We start from the raw sequence: 22,103 nt of genomic DNA on the forward strand, positions 1-22,103 counted from the left end.
CAAATTTATGTTGAGTGTTTCGAAAAACAGCAATGATTTTCCCTGTCAAGTATGATAGAAGATATGCTCCCAAAAAAAGGGAACAAAGGAATCTCTTTTTGGAAATGTCTTTGGCGGTCATGTGAATATAAGGGTTTTTTTTTTTTTGGTGCTGTTTGTCTCTTTGGAGGATTACATAAAAAGTATATAGCAGATTTTCACCAAATCTGGGGAGGACCCATTTAATTTTGGGGCAGATCTATTCAGTGTTGGGGAAAAATTGTATCTTTTTTAACATTGGGTTTGGCTGAGGTCGTCTTAGCGAGGCACGTGTTCTCTGAATGCCATCTAGTTTCATTTATTTTGAATCCTATGCTCCCTTTTAAAAAAAACAACAACAAAAAAAAAAACTGCAAGATACAACAAAATACAGTATAAGAAACAAGTGATTTTGTGATCAGCCTGTTCCTCATGATTGATGTGTGAGCTCAGTCAACTGGACTGAAGGAGAACTCACGAGGTCTCTCTTGAGGGTATCAGGTGAGTGTGTAACTGCTCACTTCAGGTAGTTAATTATGTTAATATGGCAGATGGTAAAGGTTAAATTCAAGCGCTTATCTCTCCTCTACTTCAACTTGAAATGGTGCTCATCTTTCTTTAGCCTTGCATCTCAGGATGTTAGCCAACATACATAAATTAACACCTGGAACATGAGAGTTTTAAGTAAGCAATAGTATTTCCACGTGGTGTGAACCACAGCACATTTGTTCCGGTAGCGCGGGAATAATTACAAACTAAATGAATATAATCACTAATGTAACATTTCAAGGCTCAACAGATTCCACGTCTTTTAATACTCTAGTAAATGGCCCTATGTCCTCTACAGTTCACTTACTTTATAAAGTTAACACAGTATATTACAACAGTATTAAATGCAATAAATTCTCCCCATTATTTTGTTCAGCATTTATTAAATAGATTTATTACGAATGGCATTTTGGAGGCTGTAATTTTTGAGTTCTGTTGAGTTAAACTGGTTTGCATTGAGTTAGATTAAAATTTCAGTTCTAAATCAGTGTGTCAAATGAATCAGCAAGTGAGTGTACTGATGCACACACTTAAAGTCATTTGATTCCTCTTCAGGTTTTTTCTTTAAATTTAGCCCCAGATTTGGGATAATTAGTCATCTTCATGTTCATCCAACAATGCTTCACATCTGCGGAGTTAAGATGTGTTACATAAAATACTTCACGAAATATTTAGGAAATTAACAGTGGTTATGAGGATGAAACCATGAAGGACAATAAGACTGAAGCAGGAAAAAAAACAACCAAATTATCATTATTGCTATGAACTAGAAGTGTTGCATTGTCTACAGTGTTGCAGCTGGACTGACTTATGAATAGCCACAGTGCTGCTAGCTGTTAATGTTGACAATCAATGCTCCTTTGTGGTTTGTTCTCTACAATTGTGATTGCTGAGTCATGGAATGATTGAATTAAGACGACATGTGGATGGTGCCATTCTATCCTGGGAAACAGATGATAACTTATACCAGTGACTCAGCACCATTACCTACCATTAAAGCCTGACATAACTTTATTTGAAACAGCATGAAATTACATTTACCTGCTTAAATGGGCCATTGATGTCGGAGTGGCATTCCCAGAAGATGGAAGGAGAAGTTCTTTTTTTTCCTAAGAGAGCAAAATCAAAAGGAGTATGAGGTGAGTAAGTGAGGTGATGGTAGGATGCAAATTGATTTATCTCACAGGATAAAATAAGGATCAAATCAGAAGCAGACAGTGATCTGTACCGTTAAGTCATATCCCTTAGAAATTCTCGGTTTGTATAATTTAGAAATATTAGACTTTCCTAATTCCGCTCATTGGAATGTCATTTGTTCTCCCCGGAGGCCCTACATCTCTATGAAGTAATGTGTTGAGAAATGTGACTACTAGAAGTCGTCTTCCCCTGCAGCTCTAAAACAAGAGCCATTGTTGTCTTGGTGAACATCATCACAACCTACTCTGCTACGTTTTCTCCGTCAGCAGCCCTTTGGCTAAGGAGTTTGTGCTGTTTAGTCTAGCAGACTGGAGGATGAAGGCACAACAAAAATCAAAATAATTGCATTTTAACCTTATACCATAACTCACTGTCTTTTAATATTTTGGATCTTTAATATCTTTGACTCTTACATCTTTGCATGTTTTTTTATGTCCTTTCCCTGCCATATTTCATGTATTTTAATATTTTGTAAAAGCTACATTTTGAAGATGCTATCTTAATAAAATGTTTTACTTTTATTTTACGGAGAACAAATGGCCGCAGATATTTGCAGAGCACTGAAAGATGATAGTTTTTGTTTTATAGACCGACGCAAGTGAAATTCTTGATGCCCATGAACACAAAATGTGTTGTTTCTGCTGCAGTCAGAAGGAGTTACGATCAGTGTACAGAGCCTGTTGACACTAACTCAGAGGTGGGAAATATTTTTTCACTGTGGAAAAACTCCCATGATTCATTTTACCAAGAAACACACAATCCTCAAGCCAATTTCTTATGCTGTGAACAGTTACAGGCAGAAGCTAAAGATTACACTATTTAGAAAAATAATGTGCAGCCTAGATTTGTTTCCCTTGGAATTCAGGGGCAATTTTGATTCCCTTACTGTAACAAATACTCTCAAATCAACTCATCAGTTTCTACACAACATTATGACAATCAAATATATTATCCTGTCTACAATTAACAGTCAGACTCCCTGAATGGAAATCATTTATCAAATGATGGCTAGTCAAGCAATAATTCAAATGTACTGTAGCATGCTCATGTGGTGGCTAACGCTGCCTAACCAGAACACTTGCAGTACACTGTAGTACTTACAGTTAACGATCCTAGAAAAATGTAGATGGTTCATGTTAACCAATATTACAGCTATCAGACGTATGAGAGTCAGTTACTGTAAACGGCAGAGGTTGCTATTATATGGAGTTACAGCAGAAAGCAGCTGCTGTTAGAATAATATCTGCGTTAACTGTAGCAAGAGAAACACTATGAACAAGGCTGGTGCTGATGAAGACTGATTAACAAGACACAAGTTAATCACTCCACAAAAAAAAAAAAAGGTCGAAAACCGAAACCACGGAGTACGTTTAAAAATGAAACAGGACCTGACAAAAGGTCTGAAAACACAAGAGTGCATGTTAATGCTACTAGAAAAGTCCAAAATAGAATGTCCAAGATTCTAACTTCATGTCGTATGGTGAAGATCAAAACACTAGAACACTCATTACCTGTGCTACTAATGACCATGTCAGCACACACCAACCTCCTCCTCTCCCTTCCCACTTCTGATGCTGCCATCACCACCACGCCATCTCCATGGAATCCAAAGCTTTTAGCTCATTCTTTGTAATGTAGGTCATCGTCAGCCCACAAAAAATGTTTTACAGTGGCAGAATTTGATATTTGTTTCATCATCTGTATTGTGCCACGGCATTATCATCACTGTAGTTTTGGCAGGTTTCTAGGGTTGATATTCATATCGCTGTGACCAACTGCATCATTTCAGTCAGTATCAAACAGAAAAACCATCAAGAACATAATTTAAAAATGTAACATTTCTGATATATGTAAATAGTTGAGGTTAAATGGTCAAACCCTTCCCAACACTCTTCAAATATTGTTTTTAACTGAAGGTGATGAAAGACAGAGCCTTTATCCTTTGAGTCGTTTTTATTGTGCTTAAAATGGCAGCTCACCTTGAATTGTGATATGTGTCTTTGTTTTTCTGTGAGAATATGCATGTCACAAGAAACTGGTTCCATGCTCTGCCTGTCACAACCTGTACCATCAATCAGTGGTTACATGGCACTGCCTCTCAATATGAGCTGTTTTTCTCCCCACATTTGACAGGTCACGACTACCTTGCAGATGTTGCTAGACAAAAAAAAAAAAAAAACTCTTCCAGTTTATGGGAAGGGAAATAAAAAAACATAATCTCTCCTTTTATGTCATGTATACCCACTCATCTATACACACGCTCACACTGAAACACACAGTTGATTTCGGGACTGCTTTTTCTGCCAGCAACATCATCACTCTCCTTCCCACCCTTGTCTCCATGGAGACAAGCTTCCAGAGCTGGCTGGTTCCTGACTGTTGTGAATCAGCACAGACTAAAAAGGGGAGGGGGAGTCAGTCCCTTTGTGTTTAAACATGACTGAAAGAACATCGTGTGTTTCTACACAAATGATCAAACAGACATGAAGGGGATATTTTTCATACAAAAATCTCTATTTGAAATGTTTGCAGTCTTCCTTGGAGTCAACAGTGCTGATGAGGTGAAGGTGCATACAGCTGGTTTGATGCAATATTTCCACTTTCTCAGCAAACATTTCACAGTTTGATCTTGTAGTGTGTTTTTGCTCAGTGTTCATTTTAAGGCACAACATCATAAAATGCAGCGAGTGAACGTTGTTAAATTGGATTTACTGACACGACTGACGTCTCGTACAGTACACAGCATTGCTTTAGTCACAGCAATCGATTCACAATGACTCCACCTAAACGTGTCTGCAAGATGTTGAGTTTTATTGCATTCTTGCTTGCTCGCTTGCAAATAGTGGGAGCAGGAAAGAGTTTGGGTATGCCATTAAAATCCTATGGCATTATTGCTCCTTTTTTACTATTTATTGAACAAATGAAAAAAAAAATCTGACAGCTGCTTCAGTCTGTTAGTCTCTGCCTTTGCTATTCCTGCTGCAACATATATCTGAAGCATCCTTTGCTTTGTGGCAGGAGCTGTTAGAGCTCCACTCACTTGTCTGCTGCCATGTCTGCTGCTCACCACTCACTGATGTACCTCGCTCCTACAGGGTTGGCTCTTGCTGCTGTTCAAATAGCATTTCAATCAGTCCATGTTTCCCTGGAGGGGCTGAAGTTTCCACTCCTCAGTCCTCACCATGCGAGATTATGTGCAGTTTGACAGGCTTGACCTACTGATTTGAGACCCTACTTAAAAGACTCTGTAGCATATAGCTATTCCATAGTCCACCCTTATTTCCCATAACCAGACTTTGTGTCGTAAAAAGACAAGGAATTGTTACATCAGTTTCTCTGAGCATACATTCATCGATATGTGGACGACTGAAGTAGATGATGCGGTGAATTTTAACACGATGCCCAAATAGCACTACCTAGAAAGCCTTGTGATGTATAGAATAAGGGACCTACCCAATTAATCAAGAATAGGCTAGCAAAGAGCTGTAAGAATAGGGGAGGGTAGACAGAGGACTGGCCTATGGTGGCCCAGAGAGCTCAAAAAGCAAGCAAATTAAGAAAATGTCTTCATTAATTTGTCGACCCTGGGGCAGCAGCTACAAAACATGTTGCAAAGTCACACAGCAGCTTAAAGGCATGCACATTTGCACAAAACAAAAACTCCACGGAAATGCACTGCAAACATACACAACAAGCATTACAGAAACACTCTGTGAATTCATGCAAGCCATTATAGAAACCTGCTGCAAATACATGTGGCACAACATGTGCATAGACACATAAAAGTACAGAAATGAGCTGCACACACACACAACTTTAATTGGTGGTCAAAATGTTAAAATATATTAAACAGACCTATACTAAGCTTATTTTTCAACACTAATGATGGAGAACACACTCTAACAGCGCCATGGCATGACCTCTGGTCACCAACTGCAGCAAAAACCAAAACAAACTTATTCAGACATTATCATCGCTTTTCAGCGCTTTCTGGAACTAATTCTGATCTTGTTTAATGAAAGAAGAAGCTTTCCATGCAATGTGTTGTGTGACTTTGTAGTTCTTTGTCCAAATGTTGGCCATGTGTCATCAAATGGATGCTTTGTTTTGTCTGTATTTGCGTGTGTGTTACACTCTCAAGGTCACTGAATTGCTCTACTAAAAAGACCTTCCAGCCATCTATGAAGTTACGGAAACTTCTTGCCGCTGCGGTGCAGAGACAACCAGGATCCACTCCAGGTCTCCATGATAAATGCACTGACAGCTGGATACTTGGACAGTCGGGACAATGTTGGAAGTGTTTAGTGAAGTCATTTTAGACCGGATGTAATGGAGCTGCTGGAGCGTGCGCACGCACGCACGCGCGTGTGTGTGTGTGTGTGTGTGTGTGAGTAAATTCACTCAGAGGGTCAGCGGAAGAGAAAGCTTTCATCAGCCTAACACTTTCACCGTAACCAGCAGTATGTAGTTGTTTATATAAACATATGAGGACGCATAAACAGATGTATAAAAATAAACACAACGTCGCACGAAAAATGCATTCATGCCATACCGTGTGTGCAATTACAGAGGAAATGAGCCTTGCTAAAGGTCAAATGACACGGAGGGATTCTTGAGAGAGTAGTGAATGCTATATAGGGGCAAGCAAAGAGCAAGGTATACTTTAGAGAAGGCTGTTTCTATCCCTGTCAACTTTGAGAACATTTAAGTTTTACTGTGAGTCTCTGTGGTGTGTCAGAGTGTCTGCCAGAAAGCAGATGACACCGGTGACAATTTACTTCCCCTAAATAATTGTCCTTCAAATAAATTTGTTTTGGGTTATTAAATCTTACATAATGGTGTCAGAAAAAAAAAAGACTTTTGAGAAAGATTTTCCATCCATTTTAATCTGGATTCACTTCAACAATTAAGCACATCTTTATCCACATGCTTTTTTTCTCCCATTCCAAATTTTGTGCATAAATGCGAGAACCGTAAGAACAGTTGATGGTGAGGGTCCAGGTTAAGCAATACTTTAATAGTTCTTATTGGTTTATCATGGCATATTTCCAAGGGAAACAGGACAGAAATACATGAAATAATGTTGGGTGAAATGAATTGAAACACTGTCATAACATAACATTATGTGAGAGGCAGTGGAGACCGATACCATGGTATTTAAGGGAAAGAAAACAGGGTCTGAGGTAGTGAACAATCAAAAACGCACCTACATACTATTTTGCTATCTAGCTGGAAGAAAAACTATTGATCTGACCTTTAACCGTTAAGAGTGATACCTGTTTACCTCCCAACAAAGCTGCTTTTCGAGTTGAGAGTGACTTTTTTTAGATTCTAGAGTTGAAAATTGTTGTTTTCCACATAAGTGTCTGGTGAGATTGCGGGTTTCTAATTGGGCACAAGCAAATCCAGGCGCCGATCTTGTGAATGATGACAATAAACAAAAAGATACAAAAACACAAAGGGGAAAAAACAAGTTGCACATCAAGCAGTTGTCATAATGACTGAAAGATTAAAAACCGGTTGAACAAAGCCACAATTCCTAAAATGAACTGAGCCAAACCCTAATGATTATAGTAAATTGCTCTCCTTTTGACGCATCAGAAGCAAGCACAGACTAAACACACCACAAGAGGCTTATAGGAGTCAGCGCACAATGGAGGTGAATACCAAACCCCAGAATGTCCTGAGGGCGGAAACATTGTTGTGCCCCATTAAGTATGAAGTTCCTCAGAAAATGACGGAGAGAAAACATCAATGGCATTTACCGCTTGTTCTCTGCCTGCAAACATTCCCACATGTGACACACTGACACCAGCAGACACATGTGGGCAGGCACACATACAAAGGCGAGATACCCTACGACATAGACTGTGATTGTTGGACTGTTTGGAAGGACACAAGCAAATAAATGATGTCATTATCTCAAAGTGCACTAGCTTGGATTGTATTACCATACAAGTAGGAGGACGTTGGCATTCCTGCCTTATATAGCAATGGCTCAGTAGGGCACAGGAAAAGAGATGGCATTGTTCTAAGATATTCTCATACATGTGATAATTTCTCTGTCAAACATGCACAGTCACAGCAAGAAAGTCAGCTGGGGTATTTTTTCTTCTCTTTTTTTTTTTTTTTCCAGGCATCCTCCGAAACAGTGCCAGGAATACCTGGTCGGGGTTCTGCAATAGGCGATCCCTGAGGGCACTCCTCTGTGCTGCCATTTTTTTTTAAAGAGGACAAATAAATGATCACGCAGAAACAGGATGAGAGCAGTAGGAAGGCTGTAATACACGGTCCCCATGGCAACCCCACAAAACGGCATGCACTCACCATGGTAACAGCTGGCAAGGGAATATAGCGGAGACGGTGTTGCAGCTGGTGCTGGCCTCTGGCTGTTCGAAGGGAGACATACATGCCAGCAGCACAGCATCAGCAAGTGTTTGACTCACACGGAAACATAAACAATAACATCTTCCATTTGGGATTAACTCTGATGCCAGGTTATTAGTTCACATGCTCAACCTGGAATATCATACTGCTGGCTTCAAACTAAAAAGTTGCATAAAGAAATATGTTGACATTAAGACTGAATAATCATATAACTGTGTATGAAATAAGTCTCATGGAGATGAAGCCACAGAAAACTAGCATCCAACTCTGGTCTATGGAGCATTTTAGCATCTTTAAGTTTAGGGCTTTTATGTTTTGGTTCACGCTCACAACTTTCATTGCTTCGAGATGCAGCTGGCAAAACCCTGACAGACCAACTATACAACACCTGCCCACCACCTACTGTAAAAGCAGACAGACAAACTTAGTAGCTACCTGGGGAATATAATGAAACATTTAGCTGTTTATGCTCTGATATTCTGTATCACTGGATGTGGACATTTCACTTCTCGTCCAAAACATTCAGAATGATAGGTTCCTGACATTTAAGCTCTGTAGGGTTGAGTTGAAATTTAGGGTTGAAGAAGTTGCATGGTTTGTTACACACTGAAAAAAAAAAGAGGTTTTAGTAAATAGAGGCCATTTTGGAGTTCCCACATTACATTTATATGAATCGACTCCTCTTTCCTTTTTTTCCCCCCTTTTTTTAATTTAAATTTTACTTTGAAATAGAGACAAAAATGTTCTCCTTAAGCTCCAAAAATGTAAATCATCACCCCCAAATGAGGCGTGATTAATGTTGCTCATGAAGTGGGCATTTCACGAAAGAATCTCTCTAATGAGGCTGGTAGTCAGAGGATTTTTTTTTTTTTTACTTTCATCATTCTTCCTTAATTAAACACTGAAACACAAAGACACATATTAATCATTTTACTTTAAGCTGTTTTTCAATTCTGCTGCCAATAAAAACGGCACCGCTTGACTGACTTCCATGTCAGCTGAGGCTAGATGGCGTTGTGTCACCGTGAACCCAGGAGACCTCTCAGTAAAGTAAAAATGCTTTTTATCGAGTGTCTGTGGAAACTCAGATTAGATTAGAGGCGCCTCATGTGAGAGATGAAAAATATTCTCTACTCAAAAAATATCAATTTGTCCATTATGTTTCAGGGCAAAGCATATGCTTTGGAAATCCTTTGACGTAAAGATGTGCATAATCTGTCTACATTGATATTCAGCCACCCTGGAGCGAGACTGTCTGCTGGAGCTGTCTGCTCTGTGGAATATTCGGGGCAGGTGGGTGTGGCAGAGAAGAACTGGAAATAAAAACAACTCAGATTTGACTCAGCATCTCCATCTAGTGTCAAAAAGAAACATTATCCCTTGATAAGCAAGCAATAATTTCCATACTGTTGTAACATTATTCTTTCCCTCCCATATGTTATGTGCATCAATTTCACATTCTAACATGGTAATATTTCTAACTGTTTCAATAGAATAGCGGATGATGACTGAATTATGCGACCTTACCCATATGCTGACCTCACTCATTTATCATGCCATCAATCACTGGAATGGCTTCCCTATTTAGGTATGTCAATTTAATAGCAAATCCACATTCAATTACCTTTACAAAATGTTTTATGCAAGCGGTAGATCAATGGTCTGGTCTGGTCCAGAGTTGGCTGTATTTCAGTCATATTGCCTGATGATGATCCCAGAAACTAACTGATGAAATAATTCATTAATATAAAAGTTAAGAAAAACAAAAATAACAAAAAAAAAAAAAAAAAAAGATTGCAATTCATTCTTGGACCCCAAGACGATTTAGCTGTGCCACAGCACCGACTTATTCCCATCCTTTTTTCAATTAAAAAAAAAAAAAAAAATCTATTTTCTGATTTTAATCTTTAAGTGTACACTGGCTTGGCACTTAAGCAACCCTTCATTACCTTTGAACTTGATTTGTCTCACTCCTTTTAATCTTTATTTGTCATGTTTATAGAATTTCTTCAAATAAAGCCACTTCATACACAAAATATTATAATTTAAAAAGTTAAAGTTGTTGGCATTTGTTTCTTCTACACAAGTGGGATTTTGAAATAGGGGGTTGTACCAGAATCAATCATTTTAAAATAATCGGAGAAAAAAAAAACACTGGTCTTTGGCTTAAATCATAATTGCTCTGATACTGGTCGGGGGGGGGGGGGGGCTGGTGAGTGATTCCCCCCCATTATTGAACAGAAGAAATCAAGGCAGATTTTGCACATTGAAATAAATGAATTCTACAGTATTTTCTATTTTAAGAAAAGACTGCCATCGTGTGTTGGAGAGCAGCAGTACGACTGCTCTCGAAAGGATGAGAGGATCCACTATCACGAGAGGAATTATGGAATATTTTTACCTGTTGGTGAGGTCATGTGATCCCCTGTGTTGGTTCTCTGTTTAGCAAATGAACTTAAAAAGCTAAGGATGGATTTTTGAAAAATTTGGTTGGCTAACAGAAATTAAACTGAGCGCGGATTGGAACTGATTAGACTTTGGAATTCATCCAGAACCAGATCTGATGACATCACGTCGCTTTGGCAGACACTCTTCCAAGTGCCCGCTAGGTTATCGTTACATTAAATCTATAAGAATAACGTTCTCTCATTATAAAGTTGTACTTCTCAAAACATTTTTCGGCTAGTTTCATTATTTTATTTTATTTTTATTTTTTTGCTTTTGGCAATGTGTTTTGGTTAAAGGCAATGACTGCACAAGAGTAGGCACCAATTTTAGAAAGAACTTTATAGGTGGCAACTCAGTATAATCCTATATAATAAAGGAAGACATTTAATTATCATGTTCTGATTACAGTACTCCTCAACCAAGTTTTAATTAAACGTAGAGGTGAACCAACCACTTTTTTTAATCTTCATCTTATCGTCATTTCCTCCTCAGCCTGTGGCTAAATGCCAATTTAAGAAGTTCAATTAATCTGATATTTACGTCAAATTAAAAGTAACAATTAGAATTCATTCCAAAAAAAGTATTTTTGTTTGCTTTTAAGTACTCACCAAGAGGTATCCTGAGCTCATGTAGACGTTTCAACCCTCCCGCAGTCAGGAGACCCAGCCGCTACATTATGCTAACGGCTAACGGCTAAGAAACGGCAAACAGCAAAACTTTCCGAAAATGTTTACAAACTCCCAAGCACAAACTTTTGTGGCACTCCGTGTCTTCTTTATACAGGTGTGTCCTCAAGAATACTCATAATACTTTTATTTGAGATGAAAACAAACAAACGAAAACTTTGTTTACGCTTTCACTTGAACTCATTCGCTCGCGCTCCCAACCTCGGTAGTGAGAAACCGGAAGTGTTTGCTCATTAAATTTGAACTCAAATCTAAGTTATTTGTGGATTACTGCATAGACTATTAAAATTAATATTATTTATAGCAGAAAGTGTGCTTGAGTTGTTAAGAATGCTTTCTATATTGGTATCAGTTGCCATTAGCCTCAATATAAATGTGTGGCTAACTCTTGCTAGGCGAAGTCACCAAAAAGTAATGTGAGAAGAAAAACTTCCTGTGACAGCGATCCAAAGGCAAAAATCAACATCTTGGAAGCGGTACCACTTTGACCACTTTACAAACCAGACATTTAACTGCCCCCCCCCCCGTCTTTTGTCATTTTCAATAAAATAAATTCAAAGGTTCATAATTAATGTTGTATGTACTGAGAAAATAGTTCAATCAGCAAGTTGATTTATTTCACATATCAAATATGATTCATAACAACTCAGTTCATCATAAAGTTGTCCATGCAACAACTTCCTTATCAGATCTATGAACTATTATATCACTCTGATGAACACATACAAACAACTCCACGGACTTAACTCATCGCCATATATTATCAATATTGTTATTATGCACAAAATACAAAACTAGTATCCATCTTTAACATCAATAGATAGTGGCTGCAGCATTTCTCCACTTAAACTCATATATACACATATGGTGGCGGGCACTACGCATAGTGCATAATCTCCATACATTTCTCGTCATATTGCATAATAAATATCAATAAACTTTTAAGACTTGTTATAATATAGATGTGTGATGTCAAAGACAGGTTGTTCTGACTGAATAAATAAAACGGTGAAGATTATGTGTGTGTAGGATAATGAAAGTGACGTGCAGTCAAGGGGGTGAAAGATGACCTCCTCGGAAGGTCTTCTCTACATTCGTGGATGTGCTGTGTCTTGAAATCAACAGAAATATTAACCTCACAGACCCTGAGATGGCCCACCTAACCTGTTTCCAACTGCCAAACGACCCAGTCTGACACCAACAATGTACTCATAAAGTGTAATGGACCAAAGCCAGGTTTTTAAAAAGGCTTGGCTCACGGAGTATCTTTGTTCAAACAAGCTAAACAGGAAAAGGTTGAGACCTGCTACCTTGAGGAAACACTGTCACAAGTGGTGATGTAGATAATGTTCTTTAGTCACTGTGTTTCCATTTGAATGCTTATTTATTTTAGTGGAGACGGCAGAAGTTCTCACACACACATGCGCGCGCGCAAAAAAAAAAATGATTGAGGTGGGGTTGCTTTTTCAAAAAAGCTTCTTCAAACACACGGACTTTAATGCGGTCATATTTTGAATTTGAGGGCAAAAGAAGTGGCATCTTAAGAGACAAACTAACCTCTGCTTCACTGAGCTTTTATATGGACTGAAGAAGAAAAGGAACCAAGGCCTAGTATTCACACTGACAGCAGTGGTTGGAAATGTTCCATACTTTTACATTTTCTTTTACACTTTCCTCTTTTGTTTGTTTGTGCGTGTGCGTGTGAGTGTATGAACTTTGGTTAAACTTTATGATGTATTTGGATCTGTTTTGATGTTATAATTATGACCTTTGGGCCTCTTGACTGTGTAAATGTGCTGCATTCCTCTTTTCACTTTTATCTTTTTTTAAAAAGGGGGGGAAAAAAGTGGATTATCTTTACGCAGTGAGATGAGTAGATCTGGTGCAGTGTTCTGGTTACCATCATACATCATCATACACCGTCTCCAACCAGTTATCAAAGTTAGAATCACTGGTTACGCTGTGGACTTTTTTGGAAGTAGAGCAGCAGGAGATGAAAATGGAAAATATAAATCTGTAATTCATACAGAGAAGTCGGTATTCGCGTGGTGGGAGTTCGGGATCTCAGCTGATTTGAGTGCTTCAGCATCAGTTCTGCTTTACTTCTGGAGACTGACTCTTTTTATAGGAACTATGAGGAAAGCTCTGCCCTGTTTGGTTAAATTTTTAAGCAAACTCCCTTGGAGGTCTACTCATCTGCTTTGAGCAATGACACTTGTTTCACGCTGTGATGGCCATCAGGAAGCTTTGACCACCTCCCACTTTGTGCTTCACACTTCTTCAGTAAGCAGTGAGCCGCTGGGCTCAGTTCATGTTGGGTCAACCGAACGCTGCCTCCAGGAGCAGTGACACAACCTTCAGATTATCTGTACAAGTTTCTCCTTATCTCTGTCGGTCACCATCTTTCATTCCCTCCAACTCTTTTGTTTTCTGTTCTTCAGCTTGGGTTGCTTCTCTCTTCCTGTTTTCTCTCCTTTCACTTCTGTTCTGCTCACTGAGCTTTGTCTCAGTGCTGCAAGAGGAAGTTAATTGCCATGTTGAGGTCATGGTTTGAGGCTCTGAGGGCCTCCAGTGCATCAATCCTGGAAAAGCCCATTTCAACTAACCTCGCAACCTAAGGGACACAACATAAACAAATAAATGATATGGAGAGAATCAGCCACAGACAAATAATCACCTGGGAATATTAGCAGTCTTAGCGGTTAGCAGTCTGTCTGTCTATAAAGCTCCTCAGTCCTTAGTATTTAGGTCAGAAATCAGAAAAGATTATCTTCCAATTATAAACCAAAAATCTCAGAAGATGAGTCATATACAGGGCTCTTCTCATTTCTCTATTTGTGCCCCCTCATCTCTTTTCTCAGATGGGAGGAAGATACAAAGAAAGGAGGTGATGAAAAAAACTGAGGATGTGCAAACAGAAACGAGAAGAAGGGACGCTGACCTGTTCTTCTGCGACAGGGGAGTTGTCCGAAAGTGGCGCCTGTGTGGCAGGCTGTGACTGAGCCGGAGGATGGGGCTGCACAGGGGGGCGGTTCTGTCCTCTGTGTCTAAGGGAGGGGAACAACCTGGTCCACTGTAACAACCCAGCCTGTACACAGATATGCGGACAGAGTCAAGCGCATGTAAGTGGACACCCCCTGCACATGTGTGGGTGTCCGTCTACCTGCGGCTGGTGTCTGGCATTCCTCCTGGCCTCGTTGTACTGAGCCAGCAGAAGTTGCTGGTCAAGCAGGTCCATCCTTTGTTGCCTCTGGATGTCCAGCGTGGCACCCATCCCTAGGGGTGTCTCATTGGTTGGTTGGGAGCCTTTATGAACATAGATGTTTAAGTCAATAAGCAAAACAACACGCCATATTACAGATTAACTCTTGTTAAAAAGTATGGATTAATTGATAGTCGTTTTTCAAAGATTAGCCTCTTTTGTGGAGGACAACATCCAAACATAAACATTGTCGAGTAGTCATCTCATTTATAGGAGCTGACTATTCTATAAAATAAGAAAATGAAGATTCTTTCAATAACTGGTAATGTGTTTAATGTAAACAACAACAAACATTTACTGTGTATTTGTGTATATGATTACTTCCTCATGGACTCACTTGAGAAAAGGGGCTCCAGAGTATACCGTCCAATACGAGACACCCAGGAAGGCACAAAGAGGAGCTTCTGCAACCGTAGAACATTGGAGTGGTACAGTCCACCTGAGATCTGAAAGTCACATGACAAATAAATAAATAAATAATAAGTATATTATGTGTATGCGCACAACTGAAATTTAAAGAAGAAAAAAAATATTATGCAACATTACTGTGAAATAAATGACTTAGGGGAAATGTTAGCTCATAGTGGCCATCCAAGATGACTTTTGGCAGAGATATGCTAACACTTCCCAAGCATTCCCATTTATTGTGCTAAGCTAACTAGCAGCCAGCTGGTCTCCGGCGGGCTCGGCGACAGCATGGAGGAGAGAGGGGTATCTATTTTCTTGGTAAATTTAGTGGGTTTTCCAGAAAGTTGGTGTGTTGCTTTAACAACTGATCACCTTTACAGATGTGTAATGAACTATCAAAATATTACCACTTACAAGTCCACTGAGTGCAAGGAGCCACATGAAGGGGCTGGAAGTCAACAGCTGAATGAGAGAGGAGATAGAAACAGTGAAGATTAGTTGTACTGGAAAGCAGGATACATGCAGTACATGCCCACACTTGCGATGCACGGATTGTACCTGCAGGCCAACTATGTAGACCAGAGACTTGTTGGTGATGGTGATGTGGCCCAGGACTTGCGTGACTGGCATCCTGGGGATGGACAGGTAGAAAGGCACAAACAGAGAGAAGACTGGAGCGAGCCTGTGAGACGGGAGAAAGAGACAAGTGAAACAAGTGATGGAGACAGCAAAGGAAGTGGAGAGAATGAAAAACAAAAACAAGAGCATGTCGATTTCAGGCAATCTAAAGACTGAAAAGCTGGATTTGGGGCTTTGGGCTTACTTTATTCAAAAACATCACAACATATTTAATGTGTCAAGACATTCACAGACATACTCAGTCACTTTGATAATGTTCAGTTTAGAATTCATGTTGAGACTTTTCTGATCTCGTCTGGTTCTGACCCTATGCTGCACAGCAGAAATGTTGATCCCCGATGAGCCTGTCTGCAGTCTTGAGTATTTTAAAACACACACACACACACACACACACACACACACACACACACACACACACACACCACTGTCCAAATGGCTTTTGATCCTCACACTCTCACATTTTATGATCACTGCAAAATTGAGGTTTAAGTAAAAATGTGATTGTACTTTGGCCATCAGGACCCTGCTGCCCGAAGAGAATCAAATCATTCGATAAGTAATTTGCTAAGGTAATTTTTCCATTTGTTTAATGTGGTCTTGTCTTTATCTTTTAGTCTTTGTATTTCTTCGATTCTTATTATTGCATCATCTGGTTTTATGTGGTGTTGCTTCTACTTTTATTATTTGTCTTTTATATGCTCTACTTTTATTTCGTTGGTTAAATGATATTTCATAATTCTGGGTCTTTCGTTTCAACCTGACTTTCTTGTCTTGCTCCTCTTTGGCTCTCTGTTGAGGATCCTACTTTTTGCCTTTCCTGTCACTATCCCAGCACTTTGTAAACACTTAGTTCCTAGTTATTTTCATTATCATTATGAATCTTTTTTTTTTTTTATGGCCCTGCTGATATCAACTCCTTAGCGTCACACCAACTTCACCTAAATACCAGGCTTTTTAGGACTCGAGCTTTAATTACAGGAAGTTCATTTACGTGACAAAAAGATACTGTAGATTCCCTTGGCGCACACATTAGCAAATCTTAACATGAACTGTAGCCGCTGATGTGACTGGGATACTCACAATCCAGCAGGCAGCTCCTCCACTTCAAAGTCAAACAGAAACTGAAACGCCTGTGCCAACAGGTAGTCCGTCAGTGCCGAGAGACACCAGGTGCCAAACAGGAAAGACTAGCAACGAGATGAAGGGCAAACATGACAACTGTGTGTTGTGCTAAAATCAAAACTTCTTAACATTGTGCTTTTCTTTCTAAAAGCAACAGGAGGAGAAGGATGCAAAAAGGTGCTCAATGTGTGAAGCAGTCAGCAGCAATTTAAGGCATTCAATCCATCTGGTAGTTCATCGCAAACATCTATTCACCCGCCAGTCTGCTCATCATCCATGCATGACTTTGGTACTTACAGCAAACTTCCTGGTGCCGAACCTCCTCTCAAATATTTTGAAGTTATAGATGAGCAGGCTACTACAGAAGGAGTTCTTCAGATCTAGACACACCAGCCTGCCGCACAGCAACCTCCACACCTACAGCGTGACAGAGATCAGTTATACACAGATAATACACAGGGATGGCTGTAGCACTTCCTTTATTAATGACCGCCGTGATGTCATTCAGTACAGTAATAATCACAAATGCATTGCACCTTGTTTGAGGGGCCACATCACAAAACCTCCCTGTCGAATCTCTCACTTCCATCCCTGAGTCCTGACTTTGATCACATCCATATAGGCAGCATCACAGCTATCCAGATTCTTGTCTAAAATCTCAGAAGACACTCAAAAGTGAAGACACACACACACACACACACACACACACACACACACACACACACTCATACCTGGTGCTGCTGGCTGACAGCCTGGAGATTGTACACGAACAGCTCCTGGTACTGTGGCAGTAGGAGCAGCATCACTGTCAGCCCATTGAGCACCAACAGGAGGCCCTTGGACAGAGGAGCCTTGTCTGAAACCACACACACACACACACACACACACACACACAATATCACTGATCTTCGAACGAGCTACTCAACGTATACTAAGGTGTTTAAGTAAGCGTTGTGTTGAAAGGGGCGGCTAAGTTGTTTATGAGGTAAGACTTCAATGTTGCTTGGTTCACTATTTTCCATATTTAACACTTTGACGCCTTTTCTGACTCAAATGAATACAGTTACAGGTAAAATAGAATCTGTTTATTAGCCAAATGCAGTTTTAATTGGTAAATAGAGCCACGGGTTAATGAATGACAGGGCAAGGCTAACATCAATTAGCTAAGCTAGCTGTAGCCGTTATATGACATTAGAGGTGTGAGGAACTGCGACAGCCCGGACACCGGCTGTGCCTCAACGCTGGACCCGGGATACTTACAGAGGCCCCGAGAACCAGTGGTGGTGAACATGATGTCCAGATGAGTTAAGCGACAATAGTAAGACAATAATCAGCAACTAACACCGAACCACCGAGATGAAGTTGGGCAGAGGATCCATGCTGTTACTGCTTGGTAGGAGGAAAGAAAGGAGATATTGTACAGAAGCTCAATATGCCCAAAATTCATTCTTTCGCAGTCAGACGCGTTCACCCAAAAGCTGCCTCTAGAGGGCACTGTTGCTCTTTGAAGTGCTGGACACGCTCAAGATTCGGAGTATTTGTGCATTTGACTCAGCGATAGACTGCAGAAAGCTTGCCATCAACTTCCATCCATCCATCCATCCTTCCATTTTCTACCGCTTGTCTTGCGGGGGGGCTGGAGCCTATCCCAGCAGCCTTCAAGCGTGAGGGGGCTCATCCTGGAGGGGTCGACAGTCCATGGCAGGGCCAACACATAGACAGACAACCATTCACACTCACAACCACACTTACAGTCAGTTTAGAGTATCAATCAGCCTCGTCCTCTCTTGATGTCTTTGGACTGTGGGAGGAAGGTGGAGTACCAGAGAGAACCCACGCAGGGACAGGGAGAACATGGAGACTCCACACAGAAAGACCCTGTGCTCGAGCCGGGGGCTCGAACCCAGAACCTTCTTGCTGTGAGACAGCTACTAAATACCTATTCAAGCCTTAGATACAACGTGATTCAGGTTCAGTTCATTTCAAAGTACATTACTACACTTAAAGCCACATAAGTGCAGGCTGCTGAGTACTTTCAAGCATCAAATACCAGCCATAAAGGGATAGATCACCCAAAAACGAAAATTCAGTCATCATCGCCCTAATGCCAGGGTAAAGATTTTTGCACCACAAAACACTTTTGGAGTTTCACAGGAAATTAGGTTTATTATTTATTTTCTTCTAATGTTGGTTACCATACACTTCAATTGTTTTGGAGATTAATGCTTTTCCTGTGAAACCCCAACAGTGTTTTGTGAACTAAAAAAAACTTAATCTGACCTTAAATGCCCGAAGGCCAGTAGATTTCCCTTTGACAGAGCAGCATGACACTAATACTGATTGGTATTAATGTGAAAGTAACATTCATCATAGGCAACAAGTACACAAGAAGCCCTAAAAAGAATTTTAAACAGGCACAAATAAATTGAGGGCAAATTGACTCACTAGCATTTGATGTCTGCTAGAACAAAAGCTCCAAACTTCAACTTTAAAGTTGTCTTTGCAATAATGCACTAATAAGGTTAAAATGTCTTTCATGAGGAATCTTCAGAGATTAGTCAGAGAGGTTTTGTGACGTCACACAACCCATGACCCTTCACTAGTAAATTTTTTTGTGCGCGCTTCCCGTACTTATCCCCCGGGAGGTCTGTTCCCCCAGGTTGATGTTGTAGCTAGTTTATCCTCCAGATGAAGGCCAGTCTCCTTCTTCCTATCATTCCCCTGTGTTTTCACTCAGATTATTCACAGCCACTGGAGGCCCAAAAGCACTTGTCTGGTCATGTATGATTGTAAACCTGCTCCTCTAGAACCATTTGCTCAGTGTGTGTTTGTGTGTGTGTTTATGGGTTGGATATACAGTCCACAGGGAGTGTTTCATGTCTTGCAGACACGTGGCCGACTTTCTGACAAAGTGGGAACAGTTATCCTCGGGGCCTTGTGGAGGATGTGTAGATTAACAGCTTTTTTTTTCTTTTCTTCTACTCGCACATCTAGTCCAGACTTCCTTCCAGAGGCCTCGCTTTGTCTTACTCTCATCATCAGTGTGTATCTCCAGCTACGGTTGCTCCTTAAACAATTGATCCAGTGCTTAAGTTATGTCCAAGTACATTTGAAAAGATATGGTGAACAGCTGTCTAATAGTGTTGCATTTCCTCATTCTCCACGGATGCAGTGGAGCGTTAGTTCCCATTGGTTAGTTCCCACCCATTAGGTCTATTTGGTTGCCTGTGGTCAGATGTGACTGCAAAGCAGAGCTCGGGAACAGCTTGCTAATTGTGTTTCAGACCTTCTCTGTCACTGATGTAGGAGTAAGGTCTAAAAAGGTTGCTTTGCCCCTGTTCTCAATCAAAGATAATCAGATTAAACAGCGCAGAGAGATGTGTGTATATAAATGTGTGTGTGTGTGTGTGTGTGTGTGTGTGTGTGTGTGTGTGTGTGTGTGTGTGTGCGCGCTTACCAATAAAGAGACACCAGATTTGGAGACAGCCTTGACTCCTGCTGTTTGCTTTGTTCATTAAGAGGAGATGAGCAGATGGTTTGCTGGTCTGTTGTGTGGTACACACATGCGAGTGATACGCACACACACACACAAACACACACACACACACACATGCAAATACACATGCATGCATGCTCGGCCCTGTCACCTTAGCTTTATCCTCCATTTATCTTTTCCATTACACATCTCTCGGCAGGACAATGCCAGTTGCTGAATTGTGAGAGATGTGAGTGTGTGTATGTGTGTGTGTGTGTGTGTGTGTGTGTTAGCGTGTGTATGAAAGCGAGACAGATACAAGAGAGCTGAAACAGTAGAACCGTGATGGTTGAATGAAGACACAAACCTTTTTAGTCCAGACAGCCTCTGAGGTGGTCATCTGAAAAGCTGATGACTCATTCACACATTCATTTATGAATCATTGCTTGTCAGCCACTCTGTATTTAGAAAGATTTTCTAACAGAGGTATTGTTTTAGTCCTGCAGCGGAGCTTATCTGCCTCTTTCCAGGAAATGGGACCTTGCACATGTAGACAAGGCCATATGAGCCAACTCTGGCCTACCACAAAGAATTTTGGCAATATAAATAGGTTTAGAACAAAATGAAATGCACGAGTTAATACTCAATAAATCTATTGGATGCCAGTGCTCGCCCTGAGCATCTACTGTATGCATGATAAGAAAATTAGCTGCTTAAGATCCTACTTCAAAGGTGTGATCTCGGACCTCTCACATTTATTTCAGTACGCATGCATCTATCCCTTGATTCAAGTTTATGACGCTCCAAAATATTGCTTATATACGGACGCCCAGAAAGGCAGTAACTGCGCAGATTATTTGGTTGTTATCTTGTGATAAAATGAACTTGTAATCAAAACACTGTTATCACAAGACAATGTGCTTCGTAATCTGGTGATAACAAAGTAAAGAGAAGACTGATGGTGAAACATGATAATATTTGGACTTTGCATGAAGGAACAGACTAGTGGGGCGGCGTGGCTAAGAGGTAGAGTGGCTGTCTAGCAACCAAAAGGGTCGCTGGTTCGAGCCTCACTTCCCCCGATGACCATGTCTAAGTATCCTTGAGCAAGATACTGAACCACCAATTGCTCCTGATGGCCCTGCGATGGACTGGCGACCTGTCCAGGGTGAACCCCACCTCTCGCCCAATGGCAGCTGGGATAGGCTAGAGCCCCCTCCCGCAACCCTTAAGAGATAAGTGGTATAGAAAATTGATGGACGAAAGGAACAGACGAATGGTGTAGCTCAAGTGTCACTTCCTGCCTGCACTAGGTGACACTAGAGAACAAACAATTTACTACATATTATACTGTTCTATGTGTCAAGACAACAAATTTCGTTGTAAATCTAATGATGTTTATTAATCCAGGATTATATACTGTAAACACTCGGTGGCGCTATGACTCAAATTGAGCTTGTCTTCAGGCCTGGACTCTAATTATATTTCCCAGGCAGAGTTCAGCTACCATTCTTTCTTCTTCTATGGTAAATTAACCACCTCCCCATGGTACCACCAAAAAACAGCTACTCAATAGCCATCACAATAACTCATCTCCACCAAGTTTTGAAGGTGGTTATAACCAAATTTAAGATGGATCAGGACGACCCACTACATTGAAGTGTAAGGAGGAAGTGACCTGTCGCCCTTAAGCGGCGCTTTTTAATCTGCATTGAAAAATTAGCGTTCCTTGGCCCACAATGCACCACTCCACCAAGTTCAGTGAAAATCAGCCTCATCATTTTTATGTGGCGGACAGAAAAACACCACGGAAAACACGACCTTTTTGGTGGAGGTAATACTCCGAAACTCAGTATCAGAATTGAGCTTATGGTGGACTGGCAGAGATGCAGGCTCTCCCCTATCCTGGATG

The 22,103-nt window shown here is 40.5% G+C and overlaps 1 protein-coding gene across 1 annotated transcript; it reads right to left on the bottom strand.

Annotated features, from left to right (window-relative positions):
• Positions 1-11,916: 11,916 nt before the first annotated feature.
• ubac2 (UBA domain containing 2) lies at positions 11,917-18,115 on the bottom strand. The gene is made up of 10 exons (XM_086180162.1): positions 17,977-18,115; positions 17,448-17,572; positions 17,014-17,133; positions 16,675-16,781; positions 15,514-15,637; positions 15,370-15,417; positions 14,885-14,993; positions 14,449-14,591; positions 14,227-14,373; positions 11,917-13,899 (listed from the first exon to the last, which is right to left on the bottom strand). The coding sequence occupies exons 1-10, from the start codon at positions 18,005-18,007 to the stop codon at positions 13,792-13,794; spliced, it is 1,062 nt and encodes a 353-aa protein (XP_086036288.1). The 5' UTR covers positions 18,008-18,115; the 3' UTR covers positions 11,917-13,791.
• Between the last annotated feature and the right edge of the window lie 3,988 nt (positions 18,116-22,103).

Source organism: Aulostomus chinensis, chromosome 16, assembly GCF_037954235.1.
Source record: "Aulostomus chinensis isolate RoL2024-O1b breed Wild chromosome 16, RoL_Achi_v1.0, whole genome shotgun sequence".
In the NCBI taxonomy this organism is placed as follows: domain Eukaryota; kingdom Metazoa; phylum Chordata; class Actinopteri; order Syngnathiformes; family Aulostomidae; genus Aulostomus; species Aulostomus chinensis.

What these genes read in the sequence shown, in the direction of transcription:
- ubac2 (XM_086180162.1), bottom strand. Translation starts at nt 18,007, where the DNA reads ATGTTCACCACCACTGGTTCTCGGGGCCTCT. An exon ending in TCGGCACCAGGAAGTTTGCT is followed by an intron (nt 16,782 to 17,013) that starts GTAAGTACCAAA and finishes TCTCGTTGCTAG; the next exon opens with TCTTTCCTGTTTGGCACCTG. An exon ending in TCTGGAGCCCCTTTTCTCAA is followed by an intron (nt 14,592 to 14,884) that starts GTGAGTCCATGA and finishes ATGTTCATAAAG; the next exon opens with GCTCCCAACCAACCAATGAG.